Source organism: Balaenoptera borealis (genome assembly GCF_965194805.1).
Source record: "Balaenoptera borealis genome assembly, chromosome: 9".
Taxonomy (NCBI): Eukaryota; Metazoa; Chordata; class Mammalia; order Artiodactyla; family Balaenopteridae; genus Balaenoptera; species Balaenoptera borealis.
Window position 1 is genome coordinate 48215079 of NC_138873.1, and position 22374 is coordinate 48237452.

The following is a 22374-nucleotide window of genomic DNA, read 5'->3' on the forward strand; positions in this document are numbered from 1 at the left end:
CCTGGAGGATAAAATAGTGGAAATAACTACTGCAGAGCAGAATAAAGAAAAAAGAATGAAAAGAACTGAGGACAGTCTCAGAGACCTCTGGGACAACATTAAACACACCAACATTCGAATTATAGGGGTCCCAGAAGAAGAAGAGAAACAGAAAGTGACTGAGAAAATATGTGAAGAGATTATCATTGAAAACTTCCCTAATATGGGAAAGGAAATAATTAATCAAGCCCTGGAAGCACAGAGAGTCCCATACAGGATAAATCCAAGGAGAAACACGCCAAGACACATATTAATCAAACTATCAAAAATTAAATATAAAGAAAACATATTAAAAGCAGCAAGGGAAAAACAACAAATAACACACAAGGGAATCCCCATAAGGTTAACAGCTGATCTTTCAGCAGAAACTCTGCAAGCCAGAAGGGAGTGGCAGGACATATTTAAAGTGATGAAGGAGAAAAACCTACAACCAAGATTACTCTACCCAGCAAGGATCTCATTCAGATTTGATGGAGAAATTAAAACCTTTACAGACAAGCAAAAGCTGAGAGAGTTCAGCACCACCAAACCAGCTTTACAACAAATGCTAAAGGAACTTCTCTAGGCAAGAAACACAAGAGAAGGAAAACACCTACAATAACAAACCCAAAACATTTAAGAAAATGGGAATAGGAACATATATATCAATAAATACCTTAAATGTAAATGGATTAAATGCTCCCACCAAAAGACACAGACTGGCTGAATGAATACAAAAACAAGACCCGTATATATGCTGTCTACAAGAGACCCACTTCAGACCTAGGGACACATACAGACTGAAAGTGAGGGGATGGAAAAAGATATTCCATTCAAATGGAAATCAAAAGAAAGCTGGAGCAGCAATTGTCATATCAGACAAAATAGACTTTAAAATAAAGACTATTACAAGAGACAAAGAAGGACACTACATAATGATCAAGGGATCGATCCAAGAAGAAGATATAACAATTGTAAATATTTATGCATCCAACATAGGAGCACCTCAATACATAAAGCAAATGCTAACAGCCATAAAAGGGGAAATCGACAGTAACACAATCATAGTAGGGGACTTTAACACCCCACTTTCACCAATGGACAGATCATCCAAAATGAAAATAAATAAGGAAACACAAGCTTTAAATGATACATTAAACAAGATGGACTTAATTGATATTTATAGGACATTCCACCCAAAAACAACAGAGTACACATTTTTCTCAAGTGCTCATGGAACATTCTCCAGGATAGATCATATCTTGGGTCACAAATCAAGCCTTGGTAAATTTAAGAAAATTGAAATCGTATCAAGTATCTTTTCTGACCACAATGCTATGAGACTAGATATCAATTACAGGAAAAGATCTGTAAAAAATACAAACACATGGAGGCTAAACAATACACTACTTAATAACCAAGTGATCACTGAAGAAATCAAAGGGGAAATCAAAAAATACCTAGAAACAAATGACAATGGAGACACGATGACCCAAAACCTATGGGATGCAGCAAAAGCAGTTTAAGAGGGAAGTTTATAGCAATACAATCCTACCTTAAGAAACAGGAAACATCTCAAATAAACAACCTAACCTTGCACCTAAAGCAATTAGAGAAAGAAGAACAAAGAAACCCCAAAGTTAGCAGAAGGAAAGAAATCATAAAGATCAGATCAGAAATAAATGAAAAAGAAATGAAGGAAATGATAGCAAAGATCAATAAAATTAAAAGCTGGTCCTTTGAGAAGATAAACAAAATTGATAAACCATTAGCCAGACCCATCCAGAAAAAAAGGGAGAAGACTCAAATCAATAGAATTAGAAATGAAAAAGGAGAAATAACAACTGACAATGCAGAAATACAAAGGATCATGAGAGATTACTGCAAGCAACTATATGCCAATAAATGGACAACCTGAAAGAAATGGACAAATTCTTAGACATGCACAACCTGCTGAGACTGAACCAGGAAGAAATAGAAAATATGAACAGACCAATCACAAGCACTGAAATTGAAACTGTGATTAAAAATCTTCCAACAAACAAAAGCCCAGGACCAGATGGCTTCACAGGCGAATTCTATAAAACATTTAGAGAAGAGCTGACACCTATCCTTCTCAAACTCTTCCAAATATTGCAGAGGGAGGAACACTCCCAAACTCATTCTACGAGGCCACCATCACCCTGATACCAAAACCAGACAGAGATGTCACAAAGAAAGAAAACTACAGGCCAATATCACTGATAAACATAGATGCAAAAATCCTCAACAAAATACTAGCAAACAGAATCCAACAGCACATTAAAAGGATCATACACCATGATCAAGTGGGGTTTATTCCAGGAATGCAAGGATTTTTCAATATACGCAAATCAACATGATACACCATATTAACAAATTGAAGGAGAAAAACCATATGATCATCTCAATAGATGCAGAGAAAGCTTTCGACAAAATTCAACACCCATTTATGATAAAAGCCCTGCAGAAAGTAGGCATAGAGGGAACTTTCCTCAACATAATAAAGGCCATATATGACAAACCCACAGCCAACATCATCCTCAATGGTGAAAAACTGAAACCATTTCCACTAAGATCAGGAACAAGACAAGGTTGCCCACTCTCACCACTATTATTCAACATTGTTTTGGAAGTTTTAGCCACAGCAATCAGAGAAGAAAAATAAATAAAAGGAATCCAAATCAGAAAAGAAGTAAAGCTGTCACTGTTTGCAGATGACATGATACTATACATAGAGAATCCTAAAGATGCTACCAGAAAACTCCTAGAGCTAATCAATGAATTTGGTAAAGTAGCAGGATACAAAATTCATGCACAGAAATCTCTTGCATTCCTATACACTAATGATGAAAAATCTTAAAGTGAAATTAAGAAACACTCCCATTTACCACTGCAACAAAAAGAATAAAATAGCTAGGAATAAACCTACCTAAGGAGACAAAAGACCTGTATGCAGAAAATTATAAGACTCTGATGGAAGAAATTAAAGATGATACAAATAGATGGAGAGATATACCATGTTCTTGGACTGGAAGAATCAACATTGTGAAAATGACTCTACTACCCAAAGCAATCTACAGATTCAATGCAATCCCTATCAAACTACCAATGGCATTTTTCACAGAACTAGAACACAAAACTTCACACTTTGTATGGAAACACAAAAGACCCCGAACAGCCAAAGCAATCTTGAGAACCAAAAAAGGAGCTGGAGGAATCAGGCTCCCTGACTTCAGACTATACTACAAAGCTACAGTAATCAAGACAGTATGGTACTGGCACAAAAACAGAAATACAGATCAATGGAACAGGATAGAAAGCCTAGAGATAAACCCACGCACATATGGTCACCTTATCTTTGATAAAGGAGGCAAGTATATACAGTGGAGAAAAGACAGTCTCTTCAATAAGTGGTGCTGGGAAAACTGGACAGGTACATGTAAAAGTATGAAATTAGAACACTCCCTAACACCATACACAAAAATAAACTCAAAAGGATTAAAGACCTAAGTGTAAGGCCAGACACTATCAAACTCTTAGAGGAAAACATAGGCAGAACACTCTGTGACATAAATCACAGCAAGATCCTTTTTGACCCACCTCCTAGAGGAATGGAAATAAAACAAAAATAAACAAATGGGACCTAATGAAACTTAAAAGCTTTTGCACAGCAAAGGAAACCATAACAAGGCCAAAAGACAACTCTCAGAATGGGAGAAAATATTTGCAAATGAAGCAACTGACAAAGGATTAATCTCCAAAATTTACAAGCAGCTCATGCAGCTCAATAACAAAAAAACAAACAATCCAATCCAAAAATGGGCAGAAGACCTAAATAGACATTTCTCCAAAGAAGATATACAGATTGCCAACAAACACATGAAAGAATGCTCAACATCATTAATCATTAGAGAAATGCAAATCAAAACTACAATGAGATATCATCTCACACCGGTCAGAATGGCCATCATCAAAAAATCTAGAAACAATAAATGCTGTAGAGGGTGTGGAGAAAAGGAACCCTCTTGCACTGTTGGTGGGAATGTAAATTGATACAGCCACTATGGAGAACAGTATGGAGGTTCCTTAAAAAACTAAAAATAGAACTACCATATGACGCAGCAATCCCACTACTGGGCATATACCCTGAGAAAACCATAATTCAAAAAGAGTCATGTACCAAAATGTTCACTTCAGCTGTATTTACAATATCCAGGACGTGGAATCACCTAAGTGTCCATCATCGGATGAATGGATAAAGAAGATGTGGCACATATATACAATGGAATATTACTCAGCCATAAAAAGAAACGAAATTGAGTTATTTGTAGTGAGGTGGATGGAGTTAGAGTCTGTCATACAGAGTGAAGTAAGTCAGAAAGAGAAAAACAAATACAGTATGCTAACACATATATATGGAATCTAAGGGAAAAAAAAAAAAAGGTCATAAAGAACCTAGTGGTAAGATGGGAATAAAGACACAGACCAATTAGAGAATGGACTTGAGGATATGGGGAGGGGGAAGGGTAAGCTGTGACGAAGTGAGAGAGTGGCATGGACATATATACGCTACCAAACGTAAAATAGATAGCTAGTGGGAAGCAACCGCATAGCACAGGGAGATCAGCTTGGTGCTTTGTGACCACCTAGAGGGGTGGGATATGGAGGGGTGGAGGAAGGGAGATGCAAGAGGGAAGAGATATGGGAACATATGTATATGTATAACTGATTCACTTTGTTATAAAGCAGAAACTAACACACCATTGTAAAGCAATTATACTCCAATAAAGATGTTAAAAAAAAAAAAAAAAACTGGGCAGAAGACCTAAATAGACATTTCTCCAAAGAAGACATATAGATGGCCAAGAAGCACATGAAAAGCTTCTCAACATCATTAAATATTAGAGAAATGCAAATCAAAACTACAATGAGGTATCACCTCACACCAGTTAGAATGGGCATCATCAGAATATCTACAAACAACAAATGCTGGAGAGGGTGTGGAGAAAAGGGAACCCTCTTGTAGTGTTGGTGGAAATGTAAATTGATACAGCCACTATGGAGAACAGTATGGAGGTTCCCTAAAAAACTAAAAATAGAATTACCATATGACCCAGCAATCCCACTACTGGGCATATACCCAGAGAAAACCATAGTTCAAAAAGACACATGCACCCCAGTGTTCATTGCAGCACTATTTACAATAGCCAGGTCATGGAAGCAACCTAAATGTCCATCAACAGATGAATGGATAAAGAAGTTGTGGTACATATATACAATGGAATATTACTCAGCCATAAAAAGGAACGAAGTGGGGTCATTTGTAGAGACATGGATGGACCTAGAGACTGTCATACAGAGTGAAGTAAGTCAGAAAGAGAAAAAGAAATATCGTATATTAACGCATGTATGTGGAACCTAGAAAAATGGTACAGATGAACCTGTTTGCAGGGCAGAAATAGAGACACAGATATAGAGAACAAACGTATGGACACCAAGGGGGGAAAGTGGCGGGGGTGTGGTGGTGGTGGGATGAATTGGGAGATTGGGATCGACATATATACACTAATATGTATAAAATGGATAATAAGAACCTGCTGTATAAAAAATAAATAAAATTAAAAAAAAATTTTTTTTTAAACACTATATCTGATTTTACTCCTCATCTCCTAGAAGCCCATTCAGTGGCTCCCCACTGTCACCAGTATATGGTCCAAACTTCTGAGCATGGTATCTAAACCCTCTGTGTGCTGGTCCCCGCCTTCCTCTCTAGCGGTAGCACTCAATGCACTCTCCTCCTATGCCATGCACCTGACAAGAGGCAGCAGGTCAGTTTCTCCTCCAGGCTTTTCCTCACGTTGCTCCCTCTAATGGAGTGCCTGCTCCCCAAACTTCCCACCTGGGGGCACCTGTTTATCTTTCCAGTCTGGAAGCATTTCTATATGATCTCCAAGGTCACAAGGTAACACAGTTGAAAACTAAGGATAAAGAGAAAATCTTGGAATCAGTCTGAGAAAGGGGGAGTATTACACACAGGAGAATAACAGTAAGTATGAGATCTGACTTCTCATCAAAAGAAGGAAACCAAGATGTTCTTCAATAGGTGAGTGGATAAACTGTGATACATCCAGACAATGGAACATTATTCAGTGCTAAAAGAAAATGAGCTATCAAGCCTTGAAAAGACATGCATATCACTAAGTGAAAGAAGCCAATCTGAAAAGTCTACATACTGTATGATTCCAACTATATGACATTCTGGAAAGGGCAAAACTATGGAGACAGTAAAAAGATCAGTGGTTGCCAGGGGTTGGGGGAAGGGATAAATAGGTGGAGCACAGAGGACTTTTAGGTCAGCGAAAATACTCTGTACAATATTATCAGAGTGGATACATGCCATTATACATCTGTCCAAACTCATAGAATGTACAACACCAAGAGTGAACCGTAATGTAAGTGATGGACTCTGGATGGTTATGATGTGCCAATGCGGTTCATGAGTTGTAACAAGTGTACCACTTTTGTGGGGGACACTGATAATCCGGGTGGAGGGCAGGCAGTGCACAGGAAATCTCTGTACCTTCCTCTCAAAAACCTGCTATGACCCTAAAACCACGCCAAAAAAAACTATGTCTTTAAAAAAGGAGGAGGAGAAGGAGAACAAGGCCCCCAGACACAATGCTGGAAGAAAAAAAACTGTCAACCTGAGGTTCTTTCTCCAGTGGAATTATCTTTTAAAAATGAAGGTAAAATTAAAGTCATTTCCAGATACACAAAAGCTGAGAGAAATTGTTGCTAGCATACCTGTCCCACAAGAAATACTAAAGGAAGCTCTTCAGTCTGAAGGGAAAGTTACAATAGATAGTACTTTAGAAATACAGGAAAAGGGGGCTTCCCTGGTGGCGCAGTGGTTGAGAATCTGCCTGCCAATGCAGGGGACACGGGTTCGAGCCCTGGTCTGGGAAGATCCCACATGCCGCGGAACAACTAGGCCCGTGAGCCACAACTACTGAGCCTGCGCGTCTGGAGCCCGTGCTCGGCAACGGGAGAGGCCGCGATAGTGAGAGGCCCGCGCACCGCGATGAAGAGTGGCCCCCTCTCGCCACAGCTAGAGAAAGCCCTCGCACAGAAACGAAGACCCAACACAGCCAAAAATAAATTAATTAATTAATTAATTTAAAAAAAAAAGAAATACAGGAAGAAATCAAGGGTCTCAGAAATGGCAAATATGTGGGTAAATGTACAGAACTGTATACAATTGTTTCTTCAGACATTTTGATTGTTTTCAAAATCAAATGCTCAAGACAACAAAAGAATCATCAGAATAATACAACAGAAACAATGAGGGGTCTTGACCACAGAGCTGAGCTTTAGTATAGCTCTGGGATTTAGATAACTTTCATTTATTTGATCTTTGAGCTTCAATCCTCCTCTGTAAAACAGGGCTAATAATATCCACTTTGTAAGGTTATCCTGAGGATTAAGATAATGACTAAAGTGCATGGCACATAGTAGATTTTCTATAAATGGTAGGTATTATCAGACCCTTAACTTTGCCATTAAGCATAATATTTTCTTGTTGCTCTTTATATAACCCCTTTTTGTATTTGTTTTAGTTTTTTACTTTGGGCACATCTCTCTCTGTTGGAATATTTGCTGTTTAGGGAGATGCTGTAGTTCTCAGTCAACAAAAATGACAGGGTTTTTCTCAAGAGCACTGGAATAGGCAATAGGCAGCCCCATCTCACCCCTACTGGGGAAAAGCACCCCTCCACATAATGGCACCCCTGACATTCTTGTTATGACCCTTTTAAAATCTTCAATCTCTCCACATATAACAATTTTCAACCCCTTGTTTTCTAAAACACATCTACTACTTACTGCCTCAATCAAATGAACTCACAGACACATCCCTGTATTCTAAATAACCACGTTTCAAAAGCTCTGTCTTCTGGGCTAGCGAAAACCTCCACCATGTAAATAAATCCATAAATAAGTCACCCTGTTTTAATGGCCTTAATAAAAAATACTAAAGCAAAGAATTGCTCATATTAAATTAAACTTCCCTTTGGTCTGCTGCGTGAAATATTTAAAAATCCCGTGGACTGATTCCTTTTCATGAAAAGTGAAAAACTCGTGGGTTAAGAAAAAAGAAATAGAATGTTTTAAAAATATAAATGTTTGCTCCGAAAAGCTCCTTTCCAACAAGGACAGGCTTAGCTGAAGAAAGCCGTCAGGATCACTTTTTCCGGCGGCTCTGTGTGCATTCTGCCCGGCCTGGCGCCCGCAGAGGACCACGGCCACCCCGCCCGCCCGCAGGGCTGCCGCTCCCCAAGTGCGTGTGCCAGCAGACTCCAGTAAAAACTACACCGTATGAAAATCTGGGAGCTGTTCAAACATATCGGAAGCAGGATTAGGTGCCCTTACCTGAAAGGGAGAAATGTTTTTCACTCTTTCCCGAAGCTAATGAACCCAAACAGGACTCGATTCGGAGAGGAAAATGGCTCCCTATTCGTCTGCAAGTATTTCCACAAGGAATGCATCCCTCTTCTTCCCCCATCTTCTCTTCCTTTTTATTTCTGACCTGAGGAAATAGGAGTCGCCGCATCCCCTGGGGGAAGGAGTGGTGGGAGAGCCAGGACGTACCTGTGACAGCGCAGCCAGGAGAAGCGTGGAGAGGAGCGGTCCTCGCATGGCCCCGGCCCGGCCGCGCGCAGCCGGAGATGCGAGGCCAGCGCACAAAGCTCCCCTGTCTCCTGGAGAAAAGGACCCACGCCTCCACCTCCCGGCTCCTGACTTCGTGCTCCCGCTCTCAGACTCTGCTTTCGCTTTCCCGGATCCCTTTTACTGCCCTGTTTACTTTCAGGCGACTCTTCTCATATTTACCTTCGCGGTGGCCTGGAGCGCGCTCCTCCTGGGACTGAGAAGGGCAGGTCAGGGGTGACTTCTGTTTGAGGAACTGCCCCACCTGCTCTAGAGATCAGAGCCCGCCTTGGGCAAAATGGTGAAGTTAGACGCAGTTAGCCGCCTTGCCCTCAGCCTCTCGTCTGGGTTTGCCTCTCCAAGGCCTCTCTGTGCTGCTTGCTTTCCCCGGTCCTCAAGCACAGGGTACCAACCTGGCCTCTGCTCACAGCACCCCATCACAGCCTGCTCCATCTGGGTTTCTCCCTCCACATGGTAACAGGCTTCCACAGGCCTTCCCTCACTCCCCAGCTTCTACTCACAGTGCCCTGTACTTCCTCCGTTACAGCACGTTTCTCATAGCAGGTGGGTTAGGTTTGGAAAAAAAATGTAGATTGAACCCAGGTGGACGCCTGCAGTACAGGGCCTGAGAGAAGCCCCTTTCTGTGGCTGCAGCCCCATGATAGATGAGAGTAAAGTTAGCCCCATGATAGATGAGAGTAAAGTTAACCCCAATCTTTTGGGGCTAAGATAAGACAATTACACTAGTGGCAATCATTCATTTAACAAATCAAGATTTTTTTTAAATTTATTACAAATGTTTACCCCCCTCTCCTTCTAATTCTCACCTCCCTGGCATGTGTGGTCACCAGCCCGTGTCCTCCTGTGTCCCGTTGTGCGTGACCTTTGCTTACCCAGCTTCTCAACCTTGGTCTTTGTCCGTGTGTCTTGACATGCATCTGTGATGGGGCTTCATCTTCTTGTGGATCCAGTGTCTGGTCCATCTTCCCGCCCCCATCCTAGGGCCGGTTTCTATTCCCTTTGACCTGTTACCTATCCTCCCTTTACCTGTTGCCTCTCCTGGGCTCACTGCTCACCTTTGTTTCTATGTATAAGGACACAGTGACTGACGCTCATTCAGTCCCAAGCCCAAGACCTGGGGAAAAACTGGGCTTCCTGCCAACAATGGGGAATCTGGGGTCCTGGGAGAGCCAGGGACTCCATAAAATGTGCAAACATACTCTACACAGTTTACTAAGTAGTCAATTACACCATAATTACATACACACCAAACAACAAGGGATACCCAGCATAGTTATGGTGTCAACTCCTCATCCTTCCTCCCTGAGAAACAGGACAAAACCTGTGTAATAGGGAAAAACCTCTGCATTCTATTACAAGTCAATCACTAAAGGAATGTTGCCTATAAGCTAAAATTAACATAATGGCCCCTCTCTGGGAACCCTGCCTCCCAGGTAATGAGAGTTAAGCTAAAATACCTTTGTTTAGCTCACAGGAAACATTCTGACCAGGCCCACCTGTGAATGGCTGCAGGAAAGAAGAAATTAACACACCCCCTCCAGAGCTGGATCAGAACCAAGACTTCACCCCCTCCCCTTTTAGTATAAAAGAAGCCTGAATTCTAACTCGGGGAAGATGGTTCTTTGGGACACGAGTCCACTATCTTCTCCGTCTGCTGGCTTTCCGAATAAAGTCGCCACTCCTTGCCCCAACACCTCGTCTCTTGACTGATTTGCCTGTCCTCCATAAGCAGTACAAACGTGGACTCAGTAACACCTGAGAACGGCCTAGTGAAGGAAGATGGGTCTGTGTTGGTCCAATCTTGTCTATTATTTTTGTCTCTCTGGTTTAACATCATCTGATCTTTGGGTTCCCAGCCTCAGTGATTCATGCACCACACTGGCCATGAGAAAGGATCATTTCTCATTTCCTCGCTGGTCCATCAAAAGCAGAAAAATCTAAGCCCAGGATTAGCGTATTCATCAACTACATCCATCCTGTTCCAAATGTGGTACTGCACATAGCTGTTCAGTGTTTGAACTTAAGGAGATTCATGTTCCTCCCATGTGCTCTCTGTGAAATGCTGGCAGCAGCAGCCATTCTTCTGGAAATGTCTTCCCTCCCTCGGCAGTCTCTCTGCCACAGGGCAGGGGAAGGTGTCATACTCCCCATCCTTGCCTCTTGGTAGGAAAGGAACATCTTAGTTGAGAATGAACTTGCGAATCCTCCTCCAGTGTACAGAATGGATGGGCTCTGGGTTACTCACTGTGGCTTGTGTTTAGACATCTCCAGCCATGGGCGTGCTCCTATTTAACTATTTCAAGCCCACTACGGATGGACAGAGTGACTATCGTATTTCTAGAGGTTGGGGCTGCCATCTTCTACTTTAGACATCAAGAGCCATCACAGTGCGTGTCTTGCTGTGAGCACTTTCCTCCATTATCTCATTTAACAAAATGCTAATCTGCCTGGGAGTTCATTTCACAAGTGTTCAGCTTGTGATGTACATTCAAATAGACATGTCATTGGGCATAACTAATATTTGCAAAATGTTTCATGATTTACAAGGAAGTTCACATGTATTATCTTTTTTAATTTCACAGCTCAGTGAGGTAGGCAAAAGCAGTATTACCATCCTCATTTAGCAGATTAAAAAGTTGAGGTTAAGTGATTGCACTTGGTCCACAAAACACACTTAATCCCAGCCCTCTAGAGCTATGTAATCTACTGGGAGAGAAGATGCTAAACAAATAAACACGCAAAGTATCCATGATTAAAAATTGAATAAAGGCTAAAGGCTAATAATAAAGAACAAGAAATTACAAGAGAGAATGATAGGTAGGAGCTAAGTTAAATCAGGGGGTGGGGAGAACATCTGTAAGGCCGTGACACAAAGAGTTGAGAGAGGGGTGCTTCCCTGGTGGTGCAGTGGTTAAGAATCCGCCTGCCAATGCAGGGGACACGGGTTCGATCCCTGGTCCGGGAAGATCCCACATGCCATGGAGCAACTAAGCTCGTGCACCACAACTACTGAGCCCACATGCCACAACTACTGAAGCCCTCACGCCTAGAGCCCATGTTCCACAACAAGAGAAGCCACCACAATGAGGAGCCCGCACACCTCAATGAAGAGTAGCCCCTGCTCGCCGCAACTAGAGAAAGCCCGTGCGCAGCAACGAAGACCCAACACAGCCAAAAATAAATAAATAAAATAAGTAAATTTATTTAAAAAAGAAAAGAGTTGAGAGAGGAAGCCAGCTGAAGAGTCGGGAAGACTCCCGGTCCAGTGGTCTCTCCAATGGCAAAACGCACACCTCTGGTGGTGACAAGCTCCATCTGTGAAGAACATGTCCCACTGCCCTTCCTGTAAGATTCCTGAGCTTGTTCTGACAGGCACAGCATCACAACTAGAATAGTCCCTTCTCCTGGGTCATCTGGGCAGGCTGAGATCAGCCTCCACACCTCCGTCAGTGCACTGAGCATGGGATGAGTCTCCCTTTCCTCACCCAGTCGTCCTTCTTTTCCTCTCTTATTGGTTGTGGAGAGGGAGCTATTGTTAGTCCGAGAAAAGAACCGACATGGTTGGTGTAGTCAGGCGCTGAACGTGTGTGTCAGCGAAAGTAGAGCTTTAATAATAACCGCAGCTAACAATTACCAAGTGCTCAGGGCGCCTCATCGCTGTGCCGAGCGCTGTACACGTGTGGACTCAGCTGCTCGTCACAGCATCACTGCCCGGGAGGTACGGTTATTACCATCTTTGAGGAAACTGAGGCAAGGCCACGTGGATAGCAAGAGGTAGAACCAAGAGTCCAAGCATTTAATCCCCCTGCTCTGCTGCCCCTCTGCATGGCCTGTAAATTACATAGTAATCTGCAGCAGGATGATTTATTGAAATAATTAATTTTCACCGCATTTTCAACGTTTTTTCCACTCCTGCTCCCCTCTCTACTTTCAAGAGGTTAGTGAGGCCATTTATATTTCCCTCTATCCATCCTCCAAGCAGAAGAAGGAAGCTACTGCAATGCTTTCTCTCGTCTTTTAGGGAACTGGATCTCACGGAAGAGGTGATGTTGGGAGAGAAGAGAGGAGTGAGTCTGAGGCAGCCAAGAGGAGGAGGAAGCTCGGGAGGCCGGCGGGGAGGGGTGGGCGGTACGGACTGGACACTTGGGCCATCTCCGCACAAGTTCCCCGTGGACCTCTGTGCACATACAGAGCCTTCAGTGCCCATGCAGACGTGGACCGTCCGGGTGTGGGCAGGAAGCTCAGCAAGGGAAGACCAGAGGCCTGGCCTCTTCTCCAGGCACCAGCTAGGCCTCCTGGATTGTTGATCAACCTCCGCTGGTGGCGGTGGTGGAATTGGGAGGAGCCCACCAATGATGGCTTAGAATAATAAATTTATCTCCAGATGGAGATGGGGGCAGGTGCTTCAGAGCCAGGTTTAATTTAAATTTTAACTTTAATTAAAATTAAGTTAATCAAATTAAAATTTGAATTTGAAGACAATGAAGAAACGGATATTTCCTACACGCCTGGATTTGTCGCTTCATATTCATCCTTGCTACGAATACCATAAGTCTCACAAAATCACCATTCTCCTAGAGTGCATATTCTCCCCTGAAAATTCACAGGCCTCAGAGCCAAAACCAATGCCAGAAACCTCTATACCATCTCCTCTGGCTCTCTGTCCACTCTGCCTGGGCCAGCAACTAGATCTCTAATCAGGGATTCTTCCAACCGACTTGCTACTGCTGGCCCAACGGTGCTGAAGGGCATTCAAATGGCAGGTGTTCAATAAAAACTTGTTGGTTATTTAAAAGCACTCCTTTTAAAATTGCCCTAAAACTACCAAATCTATGCATGTCTCTATTCTTGCATAATTTATCCACTGCATCCTTTTGTGCCCTTTCTTAACTAATTGTTGCACTTCTCAAGTACCTTTTTCCTACGTGTGTATCTTCTGTTAAATGCCCCCCCACCTTTTTTTTTTTTGCAAAGCTCTAGCCTCAAGATCCTGACATGGATTTCACGACACATGTCCGGGAGAACAAGTTTGCTCTCTCTTCTTCCCCCGCTAACCTACCAGCCTAGTTCACCAGCACCTGCGCACTCTCTGAGGGGCTGCACCACGCGTGCTAAGGTGCTGCCAATGCCCCCGCCTCGGAGGGCAGGCGGGAAGGGTTGCCAGGCTCTGCTTGGCCTCCTGTCCAGCTTTTAGTGAACCGGGTCCAAGAACGAGCAGCCCCTGACGACTGCAGCACGCCAGCCCTGCCATCTGCGTGGGCCTCATAGCAGAGTCTCCTTGAAAAGAAGCAGGTGCCCTCATTCCAGGGCATCAGAAAGTCAGGCTGCGGCCCAAGAAAAACAAGGCCCGCGAGGTTACCTCAGAGGATCTAACTCACTTTGTCCCTTGGCCCTGTTAGACAGGTTTGCAGGGGGAGCCCTGTGCGGGAAAGAGGGCTGAGTTAATCAGATGCAGGAGCTGAGCGGCCTCCTGAGAGGCAGGAAGGGAGAGAAGAGGAGGACGAGGTATTTCCCCGTATTTCCAAATGTGGGTGGAGCTCATCTTTCAGGGAAGGAAAATGTGCATAATGTGGTGTTATTCCTGAGCCTAAACATGATTGCACGTGGGAATCATAATCCAATTAGATGGGCAGGCCCGTTGGCTGACTTGCAGCCAGCAGACCCAAGTTCACAATGCAAGTTCTGCTACTTACCAGCTCGCTGACCTTGGACGATATCCTCCATGTCTCCCCACCTCTAGGTTTCTTCACCTCCCAGGCCCTCCTCGACACTGCTGCAGATGTATCTTCCTTCAACACAAATTTGACCAAGTCACTCTCCTACTCAGTACCTTTCTCTTACTCCCCCTTGCACCCAGGATAAAATCCACCTCCTGGGCAGCATGGTAGATAGCCCTCCGTGATGCAGCGGGCTTCCCGCGGGCCTCTCCCCTCCTCACCCCTGCACTTACACAGCACAGAAATGCTGTGTGTGTGCTGTGCTGTGTGTTCCCCCAGACTCCTCTCGCCTTTGCTTATGAAGTTCTACCAGGAGAAACCTGCCCACCGTTCACCGCTTTGGTGAACCATTGGCATTAGTGACTCTGCTGAGAAGCCTTCCTAACCAGCACCTCTGAACAAAGGTCCTCAAGCCCTTCGTGCACTGCTAATGGCCGTGTAAAACCTGTTTTGCAATCATGTGTTTCCATGGAGGGTTGCCAGATTTAGCTAATAAAAAGAATGGTAATAATAATGATAGGGTGCCCAATTATTTTTTTTAGTATATATGGGACATATTTTATATTAAAAATCTATTCGTTGTTAACATGAACCTCAGATTTAGCTGGATTTACGTTTATGTGGATTGTTCCAACTGGACCGAGTCACAAGAGGGTGGAGACTGACGAGACCTATCAATATAGCCTTGGTACACACAAAATGACTCACAGGTGCTTGATAATCTTTATTTACCTTACATGATTGGCACCTGGAGTTTCTAGACTTAAGTTATTCGTTTTACAGGCAAATGAATAAACACGGCATTCATTTCTTTCTGTGCCTTTTAACATTAGATCGCCTTTTGAAGGCTAAGCGTTGCCCCACGCACAATTCAGACTGCAGTTTCTGATGTTCAGTTCTGATGTTCAGAACTGCAGTTCTGCAGTTTTCCAGACCCAACCTGCAACGAACACTGATAGACGATAGATGGCGCAATGGACTAACGTACTGGCCTTCCGCTACGCTGCGGGAGGCGGGTAAGAAAGAAGGCGCAGCGCTGCCGCAGAGCCCTGCTTTATTGATTGCAAAGCTGCCGCAGAGGTGGGAGGATCCCGCCGCCATCTCGCCAGGTCTCCCGCAGTATCCGGGATGTCCCTTCAAGATGCTTTCCACTCCCTGCCAAGTCCCTTGATGTGGGAGGAGAGAACTGTCTGTCACACACATTATTTTTCTCATTCATTGGAAGATTGGACCTTTCCATAGTCAGAATTATTTTATTTCACATTGTCACTGTGAACAGTGGCACCAAAGAATAGCAGCTGTCCTTTTTGAAGGCCACCGCCTTTTAAATCGACATCTATGCTTAAATATTACCGAGTGTAATTAGAAGGCAATAAAATCGTGTGGGGATGGGGTGAGGGTGTTCATCACTCAATTATAAAACATTCTTTTATAAATAGATGAAACAGTCGAAAATAAATAGATGAAAATACTTTGGATGTAAAATAATTTCGTTATATTGATGTGTGAGCGCGGCTACGTTTTCAGCCCCATTGTAACCGGACACCTGCCTGCACATTCTAACTGAAAGGAGGTGCTCTGAAAGTAAACCGTGGGTGGGGTCGCCGTGCGAATCACGGTTGGCATCCCTCACTGCTGACAGTAGAGGGCGATAATCCATTCGGACAAAAAGGAGAATCATGCACACAAATGATGCATTTACGCAGCCAACATTTTATTGTAACAGGGAACTTAAAATGTATATTCACTCACCAATCCTTCTTTTGAGCCAATGCCTCTTCTTAGAATATGGATTTGCTGGTTAGAGTGCTGTATTATTTCCTTTCTTTGCAAACCACACACACATAATGCATCCTCTGTATTGTCTCACTGGGTTTCCTTAGTGAGATGAGCATTTAAAGACAGTGCAAAGCATCTTGACTCAAGAATCCTTCTAGATGCTGTACTGATAACCATCAAATATAATTCAGCAATGCTTTTTAAATAGACTTTCCTTCATTGAGTCTTTCCAAAGCATTAAGCTGAATTTTCACTGGTAACACATCCCTCTTTCTTTGTGTACTGGTGTATCACTAGTTTTGATAATATCTGGTCAAACTGTGTAATTACCGGGAAACAATCAATTGGAATTAACAGGTTAGGAAAGAAGCAAACAACACACTGTGGGCCCACTAAACAGTAGCCTGTGCAGTACCAGCTGCCAGCGCTCAATGAGCTGTGGACATCAGTCAACCTCTTAGCTCGGGCTGCTGTAAAGAACACCATAGACTGGGTGACTTACAAGCAACAGAAATTTATTTCTCACAGTTTGGGAGACTGAAAGTCTGAGATCAGGGCCATGGTCAGGTTCTGGTGCAGGCCCACTTCCTGGCTGAAATACAGCAGTCTTCTCACTGTACACTGACATGGGGGAAAGACGGGGAGAGAGCTCTCTGGGCTCCCTAACACCATCACATTGAAGGTTGGATTGCAACATATGAATTTTGGGGGAGCACAAACATTCAGTCCATTACAGTCAGTATGCTTCACAAAGAAAATGCAGAGTTAGTTAATCTGGCCCATCAGTTTCATGGAGGTCATTTTAAAAAGCTTCTGCTTGAATTCAGAAAAGTAGTCATTGTTTTTCAAAAAAAAAAAAACAATAAAAAATACATACTAATCTACCATTAGCCAAATCCACATGCAACGTAATTGAATCAATTGTGAAATCACATGCTATCCTAACGTAAGACCTGGCAGAACAAAACTGAGCTCCTCTCACCCCCAGTGGGGCTGCCAGTTGACAAGGCTCATCCACAAGAGGCCTCCCCACGGTGCGCCTCATGTCAAATTTTCAGAGTGTGGAAAGCAACTCTTCAGTCCTGGCTGCTGGCTGCTGGAATGCCATCTGTGTCCCCTGCCAGTCACACAGACACTGTCCTTACCAGCCCCTCGGATTTTATGTCCAAACTTAGTATATCCAACTGCAGCAAGCAAGAATTTTAGTCCTGAGACTCAGGTGCACAAGAAATATATATTTTTAGAATCTCTTAAATCAAGTTAAATATGACTCCAAGTCCCCCTTCCACTGAGTTGATGGGCAGTTGAATCATTATCATTACTGGGCACCTGCTCTGTCCTGATTTGTATCAGGGTTCCAGGTTCCTGCAGCCCACAGGCCACATTGTCCCAGCCCCTGTCGTTCCTTGGGGTCTAAAGACCCGGCTATTTCTATGCCTCGCTTGGGGCATGAGAATCATTGCTGAGCTGCAAGGTCCCACCTCTGGGGTCCAACCTCTCTAGCTAGGGACACTCTGGGGACATCCTGCCCTCTTTTCAGCACACAGACAAGGAAGGGCAAGCAGCCCCACCCTCACAAGACCTCTGACCAGTCGTAGGGGGAACTCTCTCCCGCATCACCCAGCTGCCTCCAAAGGTACTCCTCCCACTCTAGGGCAGAATTTACCTTAAACAGGAGCAGCTGTGACCCCCCCTTAGCACCAAGGGGTGGTAAAAACAATTTGTGGATTGGCACTGAATGGAAATGAGTTCTGTTTTAATGTGGACAAAACAATTTTAAAGATTCAAAGCAGCTTTCATCAAGAATAGCCTGTCTTTTCTGGACAGTTATAAAAAGAGGAGGGATGGAAACTTCCCTACCATGGAGAACACGGAGCCTCTGCTGTCGGGCTCTGGAAGCATCTCCACATGCAAACAATTCATCTTGTTAACGAGCATCTCCAGCTCATACATTCTTTCCATCCCACCTCTAATTAAGCAAGTGCATTAAATTTTCAGTATCAGCAATAAATGTCCCTCCGGCGCAAGAAATTTCTATTATAGTTGTATACCTTTTCTACTATAGAAAAGAAATAACTCACATTTATGTGATTCCAGTGTTGGCTTTGAGTAAACAAATATGCAAGCAAGTCAGAAAGGAATCCGAAGGAAGTATAGTGATGGGAAAGAAGGCTGGAACTCACAGCCCCTGGGAGCGGAAGGGTTGGTCCCGGTCAGCGAACCACTTCCGTTAGGGACCACTTCCATTAGGGAGTTCATTATTTCAGAAGACAGTCCATGCCATATGACAACCCTCTGCAGCAACGCTGGCAAGTAGAATGTTCTGCAACGATGGAAAGATTCTATAATACAGAGTTTGCTGTTATAGTGTGCTTGCTACTGGGCGCTTAAAATATGGCTAGTGTAACCAAGAAACTGAATTTTAAATTTACTTAACTTTAGTTAATTTAATTTAAATTTAAATAGTTGTATGTGGCTAGGGGCTCCCATGTTGGACAGCACATCTCTGCGGTCTTTTTCTCTTTTAATCTATGATTTGTACCTCATCTACTTTCGTAGAAGTTCTAAAACGGATTGCCAGAAAAATCAAGCGTAGCGTGAAATGGCAAAATTGAAAAAAATTTAATAATAAAAGAAGAAAGTAATTCTGTAAAAGAGAGCAGAAAAATAGTGTTCCCAGACACATGGAATGAGTTAGTCATTGCCTTTGAAAATTAAATTTATTTGTAAATTGCTGGAAAGTAAGGCAAAAATGGAAAGTCACACAGGAGGCAAGGTTGAAATGTGTAGTTAACAAGTGTTGGGCTGCCAGCAACCCTGATTTTTTTGGGAACGGTTGCCCTGCCTCTGAAGCCCCCAGCCCTCACCCACTGCGTCTACTTGGTTATGGCAGAGCCACTGGGGGTGACTCTACCTCTGGCACCTACTGGCCAATCACAGTTGTCCTCTTGAGAGACTGGACTTGGGACACAGGAGAGTGTGATCTCTCCCTAGGCCAATGGACGCAGGTGTGAAACTCGGGGTCTGTGGAGCTGAGGGACAGAAGACCGTGGTCTGGCACCAAGGCAGGAGAACGCAGTGTGGTGAGGGTCACGGGCACAGGCTCCGGGTTCACCTGCTGTCTTACTTACTAGCTGTGTGATGTTGGCCACATGCCCTAACTTCTCCAGGCTTCCTCTTCTGTAAAATGGGAGTGATTTTAGTTCAGATATCACAGAGTTGTTGTACAAATAAATGCAAGGACATCATAAGTGCTTCACAAATATTATTATTAATTATAATAATATTAGGATCAGAATCCCGACAGCACTCAAGTCACTGGACTGCGTCACTGCCGAAGTCTTAGCAATTACCAGCCCTTGGGCTCCATGAGGCACACTCCTCCCCATACTCCTAAAATAATATTCTGCTTTGCTTCAGCGAATCCAGATTGGGTTTCTAGTAACTGTATCAAGCAGAGTTCTAACTTGTATGCCCTCTTTTGGAATGCTACCTTGTCTTCTTCCCTGTGCAGCTGGCCAGGCCGACCTAACCTTCCTCAGACTCTTACCACAGGCAGCGGCATGGATAGGAGAGCTCAGATAGACACAACTTTAAAGTTATGATTTTTAGTGGACATGTGCCATATTTTTGGCTGCCCAGCACCCACACCATTTTATTTGAGAATAAACCTTCCAGAATACGCGTCCTGGAGGGAGATAGGGTCCCACTTCCTACTACAGGAGGTGGAAGTTGCCAAATGATGCTTTTCTTCACCCCTTGGCAGATACAGTGTGGACACGTGACCTGGGCTGGGCTAATTGAATGCTTGTGATGGGGACTCTGGAAGGAGTGACACAGATGTGACTTGTAGTTGTCATGGTGACGGTGATGCTGACATCCAGAGCCCTGCTCTGGAGCGGGCGGCACTGATGCCAACGTGCTGACCCGATTGCTCCTGAGACCTGACCCTCACTGGCTCCCCCTGCCCAGCTTCCCATTTTCCAAGCCTAGTTCTGCAAATTTCCTGGGCATTCTGTGAGCTACCCAATATGTTGCCAATGAACTCCTCCTCTGCATAAGCTGGCCAGGAGGGGGCCTTTGGCTGGTAACCAAGAACCTTGTTTTTCCCTTTTACCCCTTTGAGAAATTAAGTGACCAAAAATAAACACAGCTTTCTCCCTGGGCTCTTGCTACATCTCCTTCAACGAATATTCCTGCTCCAGCCCCCAAAATGGGCACGTTTCTATCAACTCGTGCACAATCCTGTGGTGCTTGGACTGCCACTTGGCCACACTCGGCCTGATTCTTGTACCACAGCACAGCATGAGATGGAAGAGGTCAGCACGACTGAGCAGGTACCAGACATGCTGCATTGCTTCCAAAGTTACCATTATCAGGTTTGAGGCTGATGTCTTCTGGAGAGAGGAAAGTAAGTGGTCTTCAGAATGACTGAATTTATACACAAGTCAAATGTTCATCTTTTCTTTTGAATGGATGTGCCAGCACACCTCTAATAACGATCTTATCCTTTAGATTAATAAATTAGTAGTCTCTCTTGATGAAGTAGTGTTTATAGTTTCACCTTCTAACACAGAGTTCTTCCCAGAAACTCGTTGTTCAATAGTCTATCCACATGCGCTCGTCTCTGAGTTCTGTGTAGACAGGAGCATATGTACCCAGAGCCTAGTGCTATTCTCAATGAACACTAGATAATAAATGTTTGTTGAACAAATGAGTAAGGGAGCTAATTCAAGAGTGAAGGCACAAGTAGCATGCAGGAGAAGCATGAGGAGCCAGCCATTTGTGTTTGCCCTGGAAGGACAGACCTTCCGTGAGCTTGATGGAGAAGGAAAGAGCACAGCTGATGATCCAGAACATGTACTCATTACAGAAATATGAGGCTGTTTTGGTCGGTTTGGTTTTCATCATGAGGAGAATTGACAATTAAATCCTTCTGTGAAGGTAACAAGCACACCCAGTGGGAGACTTGGGCTCGAGCTGTAGGACAGTCATTGATGGGGCAGGGTGCGATCACGTGTGGTGTGAAGCTGGCATGACCCTCCACAGTGAGGAGCTCGCCTCTGTCATGGGAGGGGTGCCCCTGAGTCCCCCCTCTTCGCTCGTCCAGCTCAGCTCCCCAGGAGCCCTTGGAACAGCAGACTCTTCTGTCCTGGCTCAGATTCATTTGGATGACTTGGCTGATCACTTAGGACCTACATTTCTGACTTTCCCCTCATTCTTTAATCCAAAACAAAGAAGGAAAAGAGCCATTTCGGACACTATTTGTCATCTCTATAAATCAAACTACATTTCTGGTTTTTTCTGCTTTGACCACATCAGGGGAATGCAGCTGGACAGATTTCCACCAATTCGGGATTGCCTAACTCAAAATATTGACTAACTGGTCTTTGGAAAATTTAATTTGGGGACTCTGAAGCCTCCTTCGAGAGAGGCAGTTGGCCTCCAGGGTAGCAGACCTGAGGTATAGGAGGTCGATGACTAGTGACAGGGAGAGACGTGCCTTCAATACTAAGATGAATGAAGACCACACAGGCAGACTCTCTGGATGGCAGGCGCTACATGGAGTGGAGCTGCTGTTCTAGCTCAGCGCCTCTGGGACAAATACAAATCTCCTGGGGATCGTGATTCAGGATGTGGGTGGGGCCTTTCTGACCAGCCCTCAGGTGGAGTCGGTGCTGGCGGTCCTCAGACCCCCATCTGGAGCAGGAGGCTCGGCTCCAAGGGGAGCAGCATGGCCCTGACTTACACAGCAGCGGTTGACAATTTCCAGAGCAACTTCTGTTACGGCAGATACGCTCAATAAAGGAAGCCTAGCATGCAGAAGAAAACATTCTTTTAAACATTTCCATTCCTGTTCCCCTAAAGCAGTGGGTCTCAACTTGAGCTGCAATTAGAATCGCTTGGGGAGCTTTAAGTATCCCAGGGCCTAGGACTCACCTCAGACCAGTGGCATCAGCATTTGCAGGGTAAGACCCAGGGATCCAGATGTTTTCAAGCTCCCCCAGGTGATTCCAGTTGGCAGCTGGAGCTGAGACTAGCTGCCCAAAGAGAGCCTTTGCCCAGGAGTCATTGGTATGAACTGCCAGCCCTGCCTCTTGCTGCTTCTTCTACT

The 22374-nt window shown here is 44.1% G+C and overlaps 1 protein-coding gene across 2 annotated transcripts in view; it reads right to left on the reverse strand.

The window, feature by feature from the left end:
- The window catches only part of CCN6 (cellular communication network factor 6), a 27446-nt gene extending 18045 nt beyond the window's left edge, over positions 1 to 9401 (reverse strand). For both annotated transcript variants that reach the window (XM_082404876.1, XM_082404877.1), the window contains exon 1: positions 8686 to 9401. In XM_082404876.1, the coding sequence (XP_082261002.1) occupies positions 8686 to 8733 (48 nt within the window). In that variant the 5' untranslated portion in view covers positions 8734 to 9401. The remainder of the gene's footprint in view (positions 1 to 8685) is intronic.
- Between the last annotated feature and the right edge of the window lie 12973 nt (positions 9402 to 22374).